The 19,745-nt window shown below is 43.7% G+C and overlaps 1 protein-coding gene and 1 long non-coding RNA gene across 4 annotated transcripts in view; one reads left to right on the top strand and one right to left on the bottom strand.

The window, feature by feature from the left end:
• The window catches only part of LOC145552555 (uncharacterized), a 36,786-nt gene extending 17,603 nt beyond the window's left edge, over positions 1-19,183 (top strand). Inside the window, exons 1-4 of one of the 2 annotated variants that reach the window (XM_081610041.1) lie at positions 3,811-5,628; positions 15,891-15,985; positions 16,852-17,383; positions 17,915-19,183. In XM_081610041.1, the coding sequence (XP_081466167.1) occupies positions 16,865-17,383; positions 17,915-18,853 (1,458 nt within the window). In that variant the 5' untranslated portion in view covers positions 3,811-5,628; positions 15,891-15,985; positions 16,852-16,864 and the 3' untranslated portion in view covers positions 18,854-19,183. Of the gene's footprint in view, positions 1-3,810; positions 5,629-15,890; positions 15,986-16,851; positions 17,384-17,914 lie in introns of those variants that run through there. The other variant, XM_081610042.1, reaches the window with a different exon arrangement.
• On the bottom strand, positions 13,393-15,636 carry LOC103461598 (uncharacterized). Of its 2 annotated transcripts, XR_014088644.1 has the most exons (8): positions 15,521-15,636; positions 15,115-15,268; positions 14,482-14,532; positions 14,368-14,412; positions 14,235-14,296; positions 13,830-14,150; positions 13,598-13,624; positions 13,393-13,512 (listed from the first exon to the last, which is right to left on the bottom strand). It is a non-coding gene; the product is annotated as an uncharacterized LOC103461598 (long non-coding RNA). The 2 variants fall into 2 exon arrangements; XR_014088643.1 differs by having other exon boundaries at positions 14,368-14,532.
• Positions 19,184-19,745: the final 562 nt, after the last annotated feature.

Raw genomic sequence — 19,745 nt, 5'->3', positions numbered from 1 at the left:
AGTCTCTGCAGCAACGTGCAGCAGCAGGAATGTTAACTATTAGTTTAGCTCACACACTGTTACAGGTAATTAAATTGCACTTATGCAAGTGATGCAGTGAAAATGTTAATTTGAATGTAGATTTGCCCTATAATTATTATTGTTATTCCTTATCTAACGTCTATCCTAAAAAAACAACAAACCTAATTTAAAATATGAGAAAATCAGTTAAGGCATACTTCTTCTAAACAAACCAAATCTTTTTCTCTGAGAGTTAATAACTATCACTGTATTTTACTAACTTTTTCTTCTCCCATTCATGATATATTACACCCCAGATCAAAGCTTGTCAACATTGTTATATTCCCCATGTATTATCTAGAAATACTACATACATTTATCAAGTAGTAATAGTTCCAACTTATATTATAGCTAAACCAAGTCTCCCTGTTTCCCGTAATCTCTCTGCGAGGACTTTCACGGACTGCAGCGGGTCTCTACCCAGCAGGTCATGAACTCCTCTCCACACAATCAGCCGCTCAGTAGCATCAAGGTGGAAGGTCCTTAGATAACACAGGCTCAGTCCTCCAAAAGAACCTTAAACTTGTGTTTCTTTAATTTGCTGTAGCAATGTGGTGTAAGGTACATTTTTAGGACTACTAATATAAAAGTAGCTGTTTTTAATAAATTTATTTCCGAGGTTCATTATCAGGCAATACTTACAGCAATAGCTTGACAGGTTTGGATGTGTTGTTGAACTCCTCTGAGTTAACTTGGCTACAATTTTAAATAAATCACGAATCTGTATATTTTTGTGCATTGTGTCTTGTATCAACAGGAAATCCAACACAAACAGTTAATTTTCATGACTTTGACCTGTTTAACAAATAAAAGTCCGATTTTGATCCAGAAAGAGTAATTATTTAATAATATAAGGTATTTCCAGTAACGGGATGAAATGTTGACTGCTGAAATCTTGGGAGAGAAAGAAGCAATTACACCAAAAGCAACTTAAAAGAACAAGACTACAGTTTTATAACTCTAACACTTAATATCATGAAGGAAGAGAATCAAAACCATTAAGTAACTTTTTTCCCGCGACGTATAGGCCAGTAGCTGCAACCATTGGGCCAGGAGTCACCCCCCCCCGCCCCCCCCAAAAAAAATGTAATTATTCCTCAAGCTTATGTATTGAAATATGACAAATAATGTTTTGGAAATGTAAAGATGTCAAGGTGCAGGGCTTACATTTTTAATGAACCTGTTCCAGAACTTTGTCATCAACATCTGACAAAAATAAATATAAAATAATTTTTTAATGACCCTATTAGTGATATTTTAACTCAGTTTTACAAACAAACTCTTCTCAAAAAACAAAAGAAATATTATTTAAAACAAAAAACAACACCAAAGAATTTGTGAACTACTTTGCACTGACTATTATTTTATTATTAATATTACTATCACTATTGTAGATGTTTCGAATTTTATGCTCATTTCTGTATTTATCATCAAAAATAATTTCCCAGAGAACAAAAAGCCGTGGGAATAGAAATTGTTTTCACAGGCGTCTACAAAAAATGCAATGAACTTTCAAATTAAAATTGGTAGGCCTAACAGCAGCCAATCAGAGTGGGAAAATATTCTTATTCTGTGTCATTTTCTAGTTGTTAAATATTGCGCAAAATAACCAGATAAAAGATGTACAGCATGCCAGTTTAAACTTTGAACTATTTGCAAAACGACTGAGCTCTGCAACATTAAAACATGGATAGAACTGTAACTACATTAATCATAGCTCTTCTTTTCAGTGTTTCTGTCAAGTTTCTGGTGGTGCAGCTCTGTGCTGCCTTCAGGAGAATGGGACATCAGAGACATCCATAAAACTTCACCCACATGGCATTTATTTTGCAAACCAGAGCTTTCAGTGGAAAAACAAAAGTTCCAGGTCCTTTTAATGCCATACAAATATGAGACAGAAACATGGATTATATCTATATAGACCTGACTATTGATTTATAGATTAATAGTTTTACTGGACAGAAATTACAAAGTACAAATCTGGTTCTTAATCAAATCCTAATGAGTCAAATTGAAAGTGTCATGGAGTCATCAGCCTCATGACATTAACACTGACATGAAAAATAATATTGAAGAAATAAATATATCAAATCTAATTAAAAACATAAATAAGTGATCAGTTCTTCACTGTTATGGTCTGTAAGATATATTTATTCTCAGTACTAGACGTGGTTTCAACAAACCCATGACATTGTGACAAGATTATCTTACCTTTTATCTGGAAATGGTGTGTTTATTCTTGCCATACCGTCCTCTGTATAAATTATTGCTCGAAAGGTCTTGCCATACCAGTTTATTCCTCTGTATTTACTTTAGTTTCTTAGTTTATTCTTGCATTTTGTTCTTCATTCAGTTCCATTTAGTTTCCTTTGATTAGTATTATCCTCTCTTGGTTTATTGCTATGTCCACTTTAGTTTCTTTCTTGTTGCTAGATTTATTTGATCGTTTATTGACGCTCACCACCAGTAATCTTGACTCATCACCTGCTACGCCTCCTAATCGTCATGTGTTTCACATCATGTGTTGATTTTTTCACTGTTCAGCGTCGAATTCTCTGTTTTTATGCCATAATTCACATCTAGTTTGTCGCTCCGTTTTATGTCCCGCTTCTCCTGTTTCAGAGTTTTGCGCAATGTGCTCGTCTTTTTTTATTTTTGATGATAAATACAGAAACAAGCATAAAAATCAAAACATCTACAATAGTGATAGTAATATTAATGATAAAATAATAGTCAGTGCAAAGTAGCCTGCAAATTCTTTGGTGGGGGGGGGCGGTGAGGGATCTGGATAAAGGCTAGGGGGGCGCTGGGCCAAAAAAGGTTGAGAAACACTGGACTAAACGCCCCCAAGAGGCATCTCAGCGCCCCCCTTTTGTAAAAATGTCCCCCAGCACCCCCTGCCGTCCTCTGAACGCCCCCTGGGTGGCGGTACCGCCCACGTTGAGAATCGATAAGTTAGATGGTGCTATTCTCTTCTTAGAACTAATAAGTACACAATTTAAAATTAGAATACCACATTAGATCAACATAAAAAGGGCCCACGGCTCCCGTATGTCGGAGGTTTAACATTGAAATGCTGCGCCATGGCGCAATAGTGCTGCTAAGGGTCAGGAGTGACTTGTTCAGCCACAGTGCAGCATATAAACGGGGAATACGGGAGGAGTTTTCGCCATTCGGGCGGACGTGCAGTGTGGTTCCAGACACACTTGGGGGCGCTCCAGGATTACTTTTTGAAGAGCCAGGATATTTCCATCTTTTGCCTGTGTGCCGTGTGTGCTGGGCTTTGGCCGTTTGGGCTCATTCCTGCCATATGGGGTGAGGGTGAAACGGAAAGGGTCTCCAAAGTCCGTATTTTCGGTGGGGGGATGGGCGGGGGTCCCGGGGGGGTCCCGGGGGGGCCGCGGGGAAGCACTTTTGCCATGTGGAGGCATCGGTAGAGGGGAGGGAAGGAAGGAGGGCCGGTTCGGACCGGTTCGGCGGGGGTCGGGGGTGGTCCCGGGCCGCGGGGAAGCACTTTTGCCATACGGAGGCATCGGTCGACCGGAAGGAGGACCGGTTGAGGGCTCGAGCCTTGACCTCGCGGGGTTGTGAGTTCGGCCATAAGGCGAGATCGTGTTTTGCTGCCAAATGTCTGCGAGTGTGTTTGAGCCTGAGAAGAGCTGTGGGAGCGCAGTTCGGGTGCGGGTGGGCTCCGTGGTGGGGCGGGGGTCTCGTGGGGGGGGGGTCACGGCGGTGCCGCGGGGAAGCCCTTTATACGGAGGAGTCATCGGTAGAGGGGAAGGAGGGCCGGTTCAGGGCTCGAGTATTTTTGACCGATTTTCCGTAAAACGGTTAAAAATTAATTAAAAATCGTAGGAAGGTCGTGGCGGAAATCGGAGGCCACCAAAACCTTCCTTGGACTCTCCCGGTTCTGCCGGTATATAGTTTGTCAAAAGAAAAAACAAAAACGTAAAAGGCTTTCTGCAGCCAGCGGGAAGCGAACCCGGGTCTCTGGGGCGGAGAGCGGGCAGCTAAACCACTAAACTACAGGAGCCATGTGGGTTGTCTTTGCTCATAGTGCTTATGACCTCCAAATGTCCAGCCATCTGGAATAATCATTTATCGATGCTTCCAAATGTCCGTCCGGCCGGCCATCTGGAATAATCATTTATCGATGCTTCCAAATGTCCAGCCAATTGCAGCGGGCTAGCTAGCTAGCTAGCTCCTCCCTGATACAATGTGGAAAAAAGAATTGGCCGAAGCGGTGGCTCGATTAGTCTCGCGATATACAGAGCGAGGCAATCTCCGGTGTACTGCTACGACCACCTGCTGAAGCGAGGGGCCGGCCGGCTGTGCTTTTGTACATGGGTCCTGTAGTTTAGCGGCTTTCGTTGCGAGTGCCTCGCCTACGCAGCCCTGGGATTCGATCCCCGACCATCACGTGGCAGCCATCCATTGCAAGTGGGGCAACTTAAACCGCTGCACCGCTGAAGCCATGTGGGACACCTTTGCCGTTAGCACCTGAAAGCAAGTAATTTAGACATCGACATGGAGCATCATCAGCATCTCCTCCTTCTCCTCGTCGATGCAAATCACCAGACTACAGGAGCATCAGCATCTCCTCCTTCTCCTCGTCGATGCAAATCACCAGACTACAGGAGCCGTCGGTGCCGAAAAAACCGAGAGAGACTTTTCAGAGTACCTGGACTCGTTAAGAGGGAGGGAGGGAGGCTAAAAATCCCCACCAAGCCACAGGAGTCAAGTCGAATAAATTGCTCCCGAATGAGGTCACACTTTTTGCTGTGCCAGACTCGTTTACGAAGTAGCCTGAGAATGAGCCACCAAGTTACAGGAGCCACACGATTGACAACCCCAAGCCGGAGACGGATAAAACCGAACCCTCCTCTGGACACATAGGTAGGGAATCATTTGGTGGTGTGCTTCCAAATGAGGAGGTACGGTACGGGCAAGCCATATGGGAGCATGCTGCCGGATGGCTGCCTTCCCAGGGGCGCGAGCCATAAGGAGACGCCCAGGGATGCTGCCGAATGTCTGAGCCCACACCCGGGTCCGGGTGCCTTGCCCCCGGCTTGGGATCCAGCCATTCGGTGGGACGGTCCGGCCATTCGGTGGAACGGGACTCGGAACGGGACTCGTACCGTGTCTCCTGCCATAAGGAGACGCCCAGGGATGCTGCCGAATGTCTAAGCCCCTACCCGGGGTCCGGGCGCCTTCCCCCCCGGCTTGGGATCCAGCCATACGGTGGAACGGTTTAGCCATTCGGCGGAACGGGACTCGTGCCTGTGACCACGTCTCCTGCCATAAGGAGACGTCCAGGACTCCGCCAAAATGTCTGAGCACCTACCCGGGGTCCGGGCGCCTTCCCCCCGGCTTGGGTTCCAGCCATTCGGCGGGACACGGTCCGGCCATTCGGCGGAACGGGACTCGTGCCGCTTCCACAATAACCAATTCTCACCGAGCCGCGTCACCGAAATTGATGCGGTAACCAACGATCACCAGCCATCCTGCAGCAGCAGAACTCGCTGCTTGCTTCCGAATGGCCGCCGCCGCCACCACCTGAAAAGCAAGGTTTGTTTGTTTGTTTGTTTTTTTTTTTATTTTTTATTTTTATTAAAATGTCAAAAGTGGCTCCAGCTGCAGTGGCTCGATTAGTCTTGCGACTTGCATCCTGCACAGCTGACTGACTGAAGCACAGCACAAAGCACAGCTGGAGCTTCTCAGTGCGGTAGACAACCACGAACTGGACCCCTGTGTTACGTCCACCAAGGACACAACATATTTAGGACACGAGACAACAAAAGTGAGGGTTTAACAAAAAGGTTTATTTATAAATTTTCTTCTTATTGATGTTCTTAATTCAGCTTTCCTGATTTTCGGTGAAGAAAATAATGTTAAAACCCTCAATCCCGTGTTCCCAAAATAAAAGAAAAAAACAAAACCCCAAAAGTATTAACCTAAAGTTGGACTGGTGAGCCGATCAAACAGAACAAAACGGTACAGCAGGGGGCCAACCCTATACAGGGCCGTCGAAGCCCCTACTGGTACCGACTAAAGCAAAAAGAGAATCTAATCAAAAGAAAGATCGAAAACAGGACAACAGGTCCCACCAGGCCAAAATCCACAAAAAAGACAAACAAAAGCTAACAAAAATACCACATGGCTGTCTGGAGAGTCAGCTGCGGCCCACAGCGACTGGACGTGCGCGCACCGCACGGATGGAGCAAGTGGGACGAGCGGAAAAGCGGAGCTCGAAAAGATGATGGCGCTCCCAACATGCCGAAAGCCAGCCTATTTATAGGCGGACCAACAGCGCCACGAATTAACATAATTACGTGAACAAAAAGGAATTTATCCAAACTCCAAACTAGATTAACAAAAGGTCATTCAACTAAAATCTATAAGAAACAAGGAAAAGAAATAGTCAGAATAATAATGTGCCCGCAGCACATAACACCCCCACCCAAAAGACTCTGAACGGGGTTGCAAAAAAAAAAGATTCAACCCATTCAGAGAAAACGGACTAAGAGTCGTGAGAGTGCGTCGGCCACTACGTTGTCCTTACCACGAACATGTTGGATAGAGATGTTGAATGATTGGAGTCGCAGAGACCAGTTCATCAAGCGGCGGTTTTTATTGTGCATGCAATCCAAAAAAACTAACGGATTATGATCTGTAAAAACAATCACAGATCCGCTAGAACCTCCTACGTACACTTCAAAATGTTCTAAAGCCAGGACCAACGCTAATGCCTCCTTTTCAATGGTGGAATACCATCTTTGATACTTGTCCAGTTTCTTTGAAAAATAAGAAACCGGATGTTCCACCCCATCAGTACCATCCTGAAGAAGCACAGCTCCGACACCAGAATCACATGCGTCAACAGCCAACTTAAATGGTACATCAAAACGAGGGGCAGACAGAACAGGAGCATTAACTAACAACTGTTTAGTTTGCTCAAAAGCAGACTGACACTGCTCAGACCAAATAAAAGCTACTTTAGGGCTAAGTAGGTCTGTTAAAGGGGCAGCCACAGAGGAAAAGTTATTACAAAAACCCCTGTAGTAACCAACCATTGCTAAATAGCGGCGTAGCTCAGTACGAGTGTTGGGTACTGGAACAGACAAAATAGCCTCTATTTTAGCCTCAACGGGGCACACATGACCTCCCCCCCACCCTTTTTCCGAGATAGGTCACTGTCGCTTGGCTGAATTGGCATTTTGAGAGATTAACTGTCAAATTAGCCTCACTCAGACGCACAAAAACAGTCTTCAAGTGTTCAACGTGCTCAGCCCATGTCGAAGAACAAATCACTAGGTCATCCAAATAAGCCTCACAGAATGATAAACCTGACAAAACCACATTCATTAGCCGTTGAAACGTCGCTGGCGCATTACGCATCCCAAAAGCCATCACCGTATACTGAAGAAAATCATCGGGTGTGACAAAAGCGGAAATTTCCTGAGCTCGTGCCGTTAAGGGTACCTGCCAGTATCCCTTCAGCAAATCCAGTTTAGTCACAAACTGGGCAGCCCCCACATGGTCCACACAGTCCTCCATACGAGGCAGTGGATAGCAATCCGGCTTAGTCACCCCATTTACCTTCCTGTAGTCTGTACAGAAACGGTCCTCTCCATTGGCTTTAACAGTCAGGAGGCATGGCGAACTCCACGCACTACTGCTGGCAACAGCAAGTCCGTGTTTCACCATGTACTCCACCTGCATCTTCAAACGGCGTCGCTTGTCAGGGTTCACTCTGTAAGGGTGTTGTTTAATAGGCTTGGAATCACCAACATCAATATCATGGCTGAGAACATGAGTCTGAGTGGGAATATCTGCAAACAGCGACCTATAAGACTGGATCAAATGAATGACATCAGCCTGCTTGGAAAAATCAAGGTGAGACAACAAGAGAGGTAAGTTTCCCAAAGCCTCGGAATTTGGAAATCTTCCTTCAGTGACAGCCGGAGAGAAGACGTCACCTTCAGGTTCAGCACTGGACAGCTCTTCCCGGGCGTCCGCACCTGCCGTGACGCATGCGTCAGCTCGTTCACTGGAAACACAACTTACAGATTTATTCAAAGTGGGCGCACGCTCAATATACGGCTTCAGCATGTTCACATGACACAGGCGTGATGACCGCCTCCGATCAGGAGTAGAGATCAGATAATCTCGATCTCCAACCTTCTTCGTGATCGTATAAGGGCCACTGTAGCGTGCTTGTAAGCTGGAGCCAGGAACCGGAAGTAAGGCCAACACTTTCTCTCCAGGCTGAAAAAGTCTCAAAGTTGCATTTCTGTCAAATAAAGATTTCATTTTAGCCTGTGCAGTTTTAAGATTTTCTTTCGCTATCTCACATGCACGGCTCAGCTTCAGTCGAAAGTTACTGACGTAGTCCAATAAATTTTGGTCAGTTTTTTCACACAACCACTTCTCTTTTAATAGCTTCAAAGGACCACGAACAGTGTGAGCAAAAACCAAGTCCGATGGGCTAAACCCAAGAGACTCCTGAACCACCTCCCGTATAGCAAACATTTGTAAATGTACACCGTCATCCCAGTCTGTTTCAAACTCCAAACAGTAGGTGCGAAGCATTGTTTTTAAAGTTTGATGGAAACGCTCGAGTGCGCCCTGACTTTCCGGGTGATAAGCGCTGGAATGACAGTGCTTTATGTCAAGTTGGCGTAAAACCTGCGCAAAAACCTTAGACATGAAGTTAGACCCTTGGTCAGTCTGCACAACCCGAGGTAAGCCAAATAGTGAAAAAAACTTCGTTAATGCTTTCACCACTACAGGCGTAGTTATTTTACGCACTGGAAAAACCTCTGGAAAACGAGTAGAGGTGCACATCACTGTTACCAAGAACTTATTACCTGCTTTGGTGCGAGGTAACGGACCCACACAGTCAACCAATACCCGTTCAAAAGGTTCCGAGATGGCTGGAATAGGACACAACGGAGCAGGAGGAATCGTCTGATTTGGTTTCCCCGATACTTGACAAATGTGACAAGAATTACAGTAGCGCACTACATCGCTCTTTAGTCCAGGCCAAAAGAAATAACGCAAAATGCGATCATACGTTTTTCTGATGCCAAGATGACCTGCTAATGGGTTGTCATGCGCTAACTGCAGAATTTCCGAACGATATGGAGTTGGAACAACAATTTGTGTCACCACACTCCACTCCTCAAGAGGAGACACATTTAAAGGCGTCCATTTACGCATTAGAAGACCATCATTAAAAAAATAGCCCGTAGAAATGGAGTCAGACTTATCAGTTAGTGCATCGTTAAATAACGGCGCTAAACTTTTATCAGATTTTTGGAGCTCCATCAACTGCTGTCTAGATAATGACAGTGCATTTACATCCAACATGTCCTCCTCCATCATTTTCGTTAATGGAACATGTTCGGATTCAGCGTTAACCAAAAAAGTCTCACTCAAGTCAAAATCATCCTTACTTTCCTCTTGTTGACGCTTAAGTGCTGCACGCGTAACTGCGCACGACGTGAACACATCTGGGAATGTAAGTGCAAGCTCATCTGGACAGGTACGCAACACCGGAACAGGTGTAACGTCCGCAGTAACCAACACTCGACCCCCAGCCAAGTCGTTGCCCATGATCATGGAGACGCCCGCTATCGGAAAACTAGGACGCACTCCGACCACAGCGTCACCAGACCACAGCTCAGACTGGATCACGACCTTGTGCAGAGGCACACCAATGTCTTGCATGCCAAACCCGCGAACTGGCAATCAACCAAGCGCGCCTGTGTCACTGTTGTAACGCAAGATCCCCTCCAGAATAAAAGACTGAGAGGCTGCAGTATCCCGCAATTTTTTCTCAGGGATTTTCTCACCAGTTTCAGGCACCGAAACAAATCCATCCATAACGAAAGGCTTAAAATCAGCATACTCGCAAGGCTTCGTTGTTGACAGTGACTGTGTAACGTGATTCACCGTTTTAATTAGAGCGACCGGCTTAGTATTTTTTCTCTGCAAAATCGGGCAATTAGCCACAATGTGTCCTCTCTTTTTACAATAAAAACACGTCACATGGGTTGTCAAATGATCTGATTTGTTTTCAACGTTGCCGAGCGCAGCAGGAACATCTGATTCAACAAGTGAAACAGTTTTTGTACTCTCCCTTCCGTTATTTTCAGGCTTGTCATACTTATTAAAGAGACATGCGAGCGCTCAAAATCCCTTTGTGCTTAACACGTACTCATCAACAAGCACTGCAGCTTTTGACACATTTTGACACTTTTATTTTCATTTAAGTAGGTGGCCACTTTCTCTGGCAAGCCATTTTTAAAGTCTTCCATCAAAATGAGCTGCTTAAGTTGTGTCAAGTCAGCAACATTTTTTAGCAGCGCACCAACGATCAAAGAGAATTTCTTTATTCTCTTACAAAATCCACATACGTTTGATTGTAGTGTTTTTTCAATTTGCGAAACTTTTGACGATAAGCTTCAGGTACTAGTTCATACGCCCTTAAAATAGCACTTTTAACTTTCTCAAAATCAAGGCTATCCGCCACAGAAAGAGACGCATACGCTCCTTGCGCTTTGCCACTTAATGCACACTGCAACAACAAAGTCCACACATCCTTAGGCCATTTAAGTGTTAGTGCCACCCTTTCAAACAGCGTGAAGTATTTATCCACATCTCGCTCATTAAATGGAGGAACCAAGCGAACATTTTTACTCACATCAAAATCCTTTGATTTGGGTTGCGAAGACTCAGCACCAAGCTCGAGTTCCTTCAACCGCAGTTCAGCTTGTATCTCCAGTCTTCGTTGTTCAAGATGCAGCTCCTTTTCTCTCAAAGCAAGCCGTCCTAATTCTACTTCAAGTTCCTTTAACCGAACCGGGTCATCTGACAACGAAGCTTTCGATGGCGATCCAACAGGACTTTTTGGTAAGATCGTAGCAGGAAATATTCCTATCTGCACCAGTGCTGCCAATAACTCAGCTTCAACTGTTCCCCTTTTAACACGTTTATCTAAGGCAACCTCGAAATGCTCTGCAACCAACAGCAACTGCTCCTTTGTGCATTTAGTCAAGACGTCTAATGTAGGCTTTTCAATAAACTCATCCAGGTCAAACTCCATGTTTACCCCGTGGAATCAAGCTACACTAACTCTCATGCACAAACAAAGCTGCAACAAGACCAGACCTGAATGTCCTAATTAAGCAGCGCAACACGCGCCAGCTGCGCAAAAATGCACACAAAAACCAGCACTCGCCAAAAATCTGAAACCTCAGCACACAAGTTTCTAAGGGTAAACCTTAGTTTAGATGAGCCCCCATAAATATGTTACGTCCACCAAGGACACAACATATTTAGGACACGAGACAACAAAAGTGAGGGTTTAACAAAAAGGTTTATTTATAAATTTTCTTCTTATTGATGTTCTTAATTCAGCTTTTCCTGATTTTCGGTGAAGAAAATAATGTTAAAACCCTCAAATCCCGTGTTCCCAAAATAAAAGAAAAAACAAAACCCCAAAAGTATTAACCTAAAGTTGGACCTGGTGAGCCGATCAAACAGAACAAAACTGTACAGCAGGGGGCCAACCCTATACAGGGCCGTCGAAGCCCCTACTGGTACCGGACTAAAGCAAAAAGAGAATCTAATCAAAAGAAAGATCGAAAACAGGACAACCGGTCCCACCAGGCCAAAATCACAAAAAAGACAAACAAAAGCTAACAAAAATACCACATGGCTGTCTGGAGAGTCAGCTGCGGCCCACAGCGACTGGACGTGCGCGCACCGCACGGATGGAGCAAGTGGGACGAGCGGAATCCTAGATTAAGAAAACAGATACCAAATACTTCAAGAACGCTGTAATTCAATTAATAGACTGTACTGTAGTGAAACGTACTCTTATAATAAATAAATTTAAATCTAAAATATAACTAGTGCCAAAAACTATTATGCTTGGTTGCAGGTGAGCTCAACTATTGTCATTGTTTACCATAAAGTCTCATTGGAAACCTTTCCTGTAAGGACTCCAGCTTAACCAGTAATCTGATAAAAGACACTGGACTGGTGTCCCACTATTCAATTTAGAAATTCTATATCAACTCTACCAGTTGTATTTGATTCACAAACTGCGCTCAAATATTCAATTGTTGCAAAACCCAGAGAGACTTTTGTAAAACTTTAAATGTAGCTTCAAACTGGAAACACTCAGAGAAAGTAGGTTTTAGAAAGTTTATTTGACAAGAGAATGATCCACTGTGGATTAATCATTGTTTCTGTATGAAAAGCTTCTTTGAAGTCACCAGATAAATAAATCAGGCTTATGTGTACATTCTAACGCTCTTCAATTCAGCCAATCAGCTCATCATGCGCCTCCGTCTCAGCCTATCGGCGCCGGTCTCCTCATCTTCTTGAATTACCCTTCATAAAGTCCGGCTTGATGTGAACAACTGCTCCTCACCCGAGTTTCCATCACCTCCACCCGGTCTCCACCGTCGCTCAGCATACCTTTAATCTTTGTATTATGGTATGTTTCTAACTGAACATGTTTCTGTATTTGGTTGCTTTATTTAAATAAAAACTGTTGATTCTGATTGCTAAAACATAAACGACTGAGGTTTGCAAAGACAATTTTTATTTCTTCCAGTCATTGTTAAAGTATATGAAATGTTACACATGAAATACTGAAAGGTATTATCTTTGCTTGTATTTCAAAATTTTAAAACAAGGTTATCCAATTGTTAAACAATGCTGTTACAATATATTTACAACTACTTTATTGGTTCTACTTTCTCTTTAATATATTAGAGCCACAATGTTACTTTTCCTGGAAACAACAGTTCTACCAAAAAACTAAATAATATAAATCAACTGAACTACAACAAAAGGAACACTAAAAAATTTACATAATGTTTAAAGAACACATTGTGAAAAACTAAAGGATGACAGAACAAATCCAAATGTCAGCAGAACAGATTTACAAAGATGTCACCAAAAAAGAACAATGTGTGACAACTGAAATGTGTGAAAGACTGTGGAAAACAACTATTATTCTCCTTGCATTCAGTACTGACATCCAGGGCAGTGTCCAGGTCTGCCATCACAGTAGTAACGAGGGTAATCTCCTCGTCTTCCATTTCCAGTGAAGCCCACACAGTCTTTATATTGCCGGTTACAGGAAGAACACGTAACAACTGCAAAAGGAATCCGGTTTTCTGCCTTGAATGACTTTGAAAATTTACCCCAGTTGATCTCACCTGTAAATGAATGATAAATTTCATGTAGTTTAAATCTAATTTAACATTTTTTATGTGGAAAAAAGTCAAAGGTTCTTACCATCCAGCCAAACACTGGGTCAGACACAATGGCTTTAAAGCGCTTGCAGGTTAATGCCAAGGTGAGGTAAGCTGCATCTCCCTGTGCTAGTATCACCTCTTGGAGAACAGCTTCCAGTACATCCAAAGGCATCTGAAAATTACAGAAAAACAGGTGCATTGCAAGACTATCACCAGAATAATGGCTATGACGCATATGATTATGAATGTATCTTTACCTGCAAAATTGGTGGCATCATTTGTACCTGCATGGTGAGAAGCATAAAACAGTAATTAACACTTTGTATCTCTCAGTGTCTTACCCTTTCCATCTCTACTGTCATAAAAAAATGATGTGCAAAAAATATATTTTCCTGTTTAAAAAAAAAATCATTTCTGGTTTAAGTGTCAATTGCACATAAATAAATACAAATCAAAAATAATAGTTATGTGTACATTTTAAAAATTAACCTCAATTTGTGCCTCAGTTGCTTTTGCATAGGTGTGGTCATCAGCACACAGAGTCTGTAAAAAATATAGATATTTTGAAAGTGAAAGATGAGCCCAAGTCCAAACAACATCAAAACAGTTTCAACCTTTTTAACTGTCCTATCCTGATTTTGTTTCATATTTAACAATCAAGCATTGCATAAAACTGCATTGTGAACGGACATAATAGAAATTACATGATTCAAAACTACACACTGATGAATTTGAACTAAACCATACCTCATATTTGCCCCCTCATGAACTTTTTTCCGCTTTCTCTCCTTTTGTAGTTCTTCTTTGGACCTTTTAAAAGGACAAATTGAAGATTTTCTTTAAAATAATGACTTATGTGTATGATGATGTGGTATATTGCACCATTATTCTTACTTCACAGGGAAGTTTCTCAGGAGAGTGAGAGTCCACCATCTTCGTATTGTCATCATGTCATTCTGTGGACATGACAGGTTCGCATTTAATGACATCTCCAACAGAAAGCATGCAGTCTTATCTGTTTCCTTACCTCCGTGAAATCAAATGATGCTTCCATCACAAAGTAGAGAGCATACTGTGGAGAAAAATGTGATTATGTCTATACAAACAATACAACAAAATGGTGGGAGGAAGTGGATGTTACCATCACTACAAACATTCCACAGTTGTTGGACAGTCCTTGTTTAGGCAATCCCTGTGGTGTTTGAGAGAACATTCAAGAAAAGAGGGAAAATTTAAATTACTTTAACAATCAAATTAATGTATAAGACAACAGCCTTACCCACACTATTGACTGTAAACATTGAACGGAGGAATGATTGGAAATAAGCAGTCTGGTAGCTCTAAAGAACTATAATTGTCCAACAATAACATCTCACTTATATTAATATTTTAATTTCCATTTTTAAAATAACTATCAGTGCACATACCTTCATTTTAATTCATGTCTGCAGAAATAAATGGGTAATATTACACTGCACATTATGATCAGTAAAACCGTACTTAATAGTAGATATATCACCTAATACTGTTACTCTTACTAGTGTTTTTGCAGTTATTTACTACTATAAATATATGAAGTAGAGGAACTACACCCACCTATGATGGCAGCTTTTAGTTTATAAAAAGTGTTAGACTTTCCAGAAATGTTGGCGTGCTTTTAAAAACATATTTCAAAAAGGATTAACCTTTTCTAGTCTTTTTATGAAAAAAAAACAACTACAAAACTGTTAAGAAGGTAAATAAATAAATGATAGTGTAAGTGTAGCTTACATACCGTTATGTTGAACCGTAGCAGTTCTTGTTATGTGATTCTGTACCTTGAACGACTCATCGGCTTTGTATGAGCAAAGAGGACAGAAATATCCGTCATTCGTGCAATACGGAATAATCTTCTCTCCGTTACGAATGTTACAAATAGAAACGTGGATCTGTTAAATAAAATAAAAAACAAAGTTTGAGCATAAAATACACTTATCAATTATACATTTTATTTACTTTTCTATTTGTATCTAATGGTGCCCTGCAGGGAAATAATTAGCTATGCTACATGCTAAATTTAACCTTACCTTCTATGAATTACGCATTTCAATAGTCTACAGCTGTTTATTATATGCTCAACGTCATCTAGAAAAGCGTATTGATTTACTATGTGATAAAAATTTTAAAGAAGGTAAAAATACCTTTTGCTGACTTTGCGCCTTTTCCATTTTGGATCGTGTGCCGAACACATGAACCCTCTCAAACTTCTTTCAATCGGCATCTCAAACCCGCTTCTTTAAGGTATTTATACTAGAAATTAGGAAAATAGCGCCCCCTTCACTTCCGGAGTGCAATGGTCCCATTTCCATATAAGGTATGAGGCTGACAGTGGTCCGTCCCCGCCCCTTTCTGCATGCTGCAGCGAGGACCTTCTCGTTCTCTGTGCTCCCAGGGCTTATGACCATAATCATGGCGCCAACATCCCGCAGCAGACAGTGCTGCTGCTGCTGGATGGCGAAGTCCCGCCCCTTGCTCCTCCCGAGGGAGTCACCTGTTGTTAATTGATAACAGGTGGGTGACGACCAGAGTGCAGCAACCTGCAGCTGACTTAAGTGCTGGACAGGGACAGACAGCTACAGACATTCCAAGGAGCGGAACAATCGAAGGTAAGTAAGTGTTTTATTTCCAGTGAGAATAGAGACGGGTTGGTTGGTTTGTTTAAAAAGCAACTTTAATACATATACCATGTCAAGTTAAGGTAACTTTTAAAGCATACATTCCAAGTTTTTTATTTCTAGTAAGAATAGAGACGGGTTTAAAAAGCAACTTTAATACATATACCATGTCAAGTTAAGGTAACTTTTAAAGCATAAATTCGAATTTTTAACCGTGTGTGTGTGTGTAAAAAGGTGTGGGCCGCAGGGTAGCTTGCTGCCGCCACAGAGACCACCACTTCCACGTGGTGGCTAGCTGCTAGTGCAGGCCCCACCACGTGGCGGTGATGATAGTCTCCAGCCCTGGAGCAAACGGATGTTTCTGCTATCCACACCACAGCAGCTAGAAAACGTTTTTATCAAGCAACTTTTTTTTTTCTTTTTTTTTTTTAATGTGTAAAGTCTCAGTTAATGCAACTTTTAAACCATAAATCCTTCGAATGTTTAACCGTCTTACATGTGCTGGCTGGCTAGCTAGCTAGCTAGCAGCAGGGCTTTCTGCTGCAAGATGGTCGCCACCGCGCTAGCTAGCTAGCTAGCTAGCTTTAACCGTCTTACATGTGCTTGCTTGCTGGCTGGCTGGCTGGCTGGCTGGCTGGCTGGCTAGCTAGCGCGGTGGCGGCCATCTTGCAGCAGGGCTTTCTGCCCTGTAGCTAGCTAGCTACAGGGTAGCTTGCCACGTGCGCTAGCTAGCTAGCTAGCTAGCGCACGTGGTGGTAGCAAGCTACCCTGTAGCTGACACCCTTTTCCAACATAAAGATGTGATACTTACCAGCTTTATTTAGTAGTGTTATTTATCTTTAATATTTCATCCACAGATAGAGAGAAATCATGGCCCCCCCTAAAGCTATGGCAGAGTGCCCCCTGTGCTTTTACAGCTACAGGTACCTGGGGAAGCACCTTATCACGAAGCATGCCATAAGGAATGCAGAGGAAAGGAAAATCCTCCTCAACCTCGGTTCACGGAGGGTGAACATTCGTGGGCTCACCTGCCCCATCCAGGGCTGCGGATACGCCCGTTCTCGGCTGGACACTCATCTGTCCGAGACGGGCCATCCCGAGATGGAGGCGGGTGAGCTCGCAAAGGTTGTGGACGGTGTGAAAAAGGAGCTGACGGTCACCCAGCTCAGGGACCTCAGGGCGACGAACCCAAATCCGCCCATGAGGTCCACCCTCGACCTGGAAGTCGTGCCCGAGGAGGAGGACATGAGGGAGGGAGCGTCCTGCGAGCCGGCCGTTTGCGCCAACTGCCAGGTCCTGCAGGGTCAGATGCAGCGGCAGGCAAGGAGGCTCAGGGTCCAGGCCAAGACCCTGAAGAAGCAGGCAAACCGGGTCAAGTACCTGGAGCAGGTATGTGTGTGTCATTCATTCATTAATTCTTTCATTCATTCATTCATTAATTCATTCATTCCAAGAGTCAATGACCTACGTTACCTACCTGTCTTTTCCTTCCGGGCAGTACTGACTTCCGGCTGCGAGTTCTCCTCCTCCTGTTGCCGTTTCGCAGCAGGACGACGTCCGGCAGGTGTCCTGCCTGCCATTTGCGAGCAGCGGGGCCTGCTGCGGAATGTCCGCCATCTGGCTGGAAGGCGGACATTCTGCAGCAGGCCCCGCCGCTGCGGACATTCCGCAGCGGCAGGGCCTCCTTCCAGATGGCGGACGTTCCGCAGCAGCGGGGCCTGCTGCGGAATGTCCGCCATCTGGCTGGAAGGCGGACATTCTGCAGCAGGCCCCGCCGCTGCGGACATTCCGCAGCGGCAGGGCCTCCTTCCAGATGGCGGACGTTCCGCAGCAGCGGGGCCTGCTGCGGAACGTCTGAACAGTCCTTTTTTGAAGGTTCTGCCATAGCCACTCCTAAATATAGTGCTTTTATTGTTTCAGACTGTTATGGAGGAGCAACCTGGGCATAATGGTTCCCCTCGGCGCTTTGCTGTACAGAGACCAGGAACGAGCGTCCGCTCCCTTCATCCTCCTCCGCGTGTCGGGATTCGCCTTCCTAATCGACCGCCAGCGCCTTTGACATCCTCCGCTCCGGGAACCGTTATTCGTCTGCCGTCCCCCAGGACTCAAGGCGCCGCTTCTCGCAGCGAGGGGAATTCAAATCCACCGTCGGTGGTCCAGGACACCAGAGCAAGAGGTAGCTTGCAGGACCAGATCCAGACCCTGGGCTCTGAGGTTCGCAGCCTGGGCCTGGCAGTGAAGATGATGGTAGAGCAGCAGTGCCGCCTGGAAAGGGAGCAGTCACAGCAGACTCAGATTCAGAAGCAGATCCTCAGCACTCTCCAAACACTTTCCTCTAAAGCAGGACTCTGTAGCAGAACCCCGCAGCGGCTCAACAAAACTCCCTCGCCATCGTCTTTACCAGCAGCCTCTGCCACTACCTCTTTCGGCCAAGAAACGTACACTTTTAGTCAAGGCACGTTCTCTCAGTGCGGCCAGACTCAGCCGGGCTACAACTCTTTAGAGAGATTAGAAAGCGTAGAGGCTTTTAAGGTTCCAGGGATGAGCCCACCAAGCATAAACGGGTTTCCACCATGTAGCAACGCAGACAGTCTTCCTCTTACTCACACTTCCTCTCAGTCACAAACGTATCCAGCTGCGTATCAACAGCAAAACAGTCAAGCCCTCCTGGCACCCTACACACAGTCATACGTCTCCTCGTACAACCACACACACACTCAGTCGTTCAGAACGCCGGAGAGCAAAGCAGCAGATATCTCTGTGAGGACTTTCACGGACTGCAGCGGGTCTACCCAGCAGGTCATGAGCTCCTCTCCACACAATCAGCCGCTCAGTAGCATTAAGGTGGAAGGTCCTTAGATAACACCAGGCTCAGTCCTCCGAAAGAACCTTAAACTTGTGTTTTTTTTAATTTGCTGTAGCAATGTGGTGTAAGGTACATTTTTAGGACTACTAATATAAAAGTAGCTGTTTTTAATAAATTTATTTCCGAGGTTCATTATCAGGCAATACTTACAGCAATAGCTTGACAGGTTTGGAAGTTTTGTTGAATTCCTCTGATTTAACTTGGCTACAATTTAAAACAAATCACGGATCTGTATATTTTTGTCTTGTATCAACAGGAAATACAACACAAACAGTTCATTTTCATAACTTTGACCTGTTGAACAAATAAAAGTCTGATTTTGATCCAGAAAGAGTAATTATTTAATAATGAGGTATTTCCAGTAACAGGATGGAATGTTGACTGCTGAAATCTTGGGAGAGAAAGAAGCAATTACACCAAAAGCAACTTAAAAGAACAAGACTACAGTTTTATAACCTTAGCGCTTAAAATGAAGGAGGAGAATCAAAACCATCAGGGGTAAACCCCCCACACCCCCAAAAACCTTAATTATTCCTCAAGCTTATGTATTGAAATATGACAAATAATGTTTTGGAAATGTAAAGATGCAAAGGTGCAGGCTTACATTTTTAATGGACCTGTTCCAGAATTTTGTCATCACCATCTGACAAAAATAAATATATTTTTAATGACCCTATTAGTGATATTTTTACTCAGTTTTACAAACAAATGCTTCTCAAAAACAAAAGAAATATTATTTAAAACAAAAAACAAGAAGTCCATCTGACGGAGTTGACAGTGCATGACAGAGTTGATGCAGAACTGAAGGTGGTGACAAACTAGTGAGTAAAAAGAAAAACTTGATACATGTGAAGTAATGCAATTTATGTAAAATACATTAAAATG

Source organism: Poecilia reticulata, chromosome 8 (assembly GCF_904066995.2).
Source record: "Poecilia reticulata chromosome 8, P_reticulata-male-v2, whole genome shotgun sequence".
Classification (NCBI taxonomy): domain Eukaryota; kingdom Metazoa; phylum Chordata; class Actinopteri; order Cyprinodontiformes; family Poeciliidae; genus Poecilia; species Poecilia reticulata.
The sequence above is the reverse complement of the archived record's forward strand: the minus strand, read 5'-3'. Positions and strand labels throughout refer to the sequence as shown.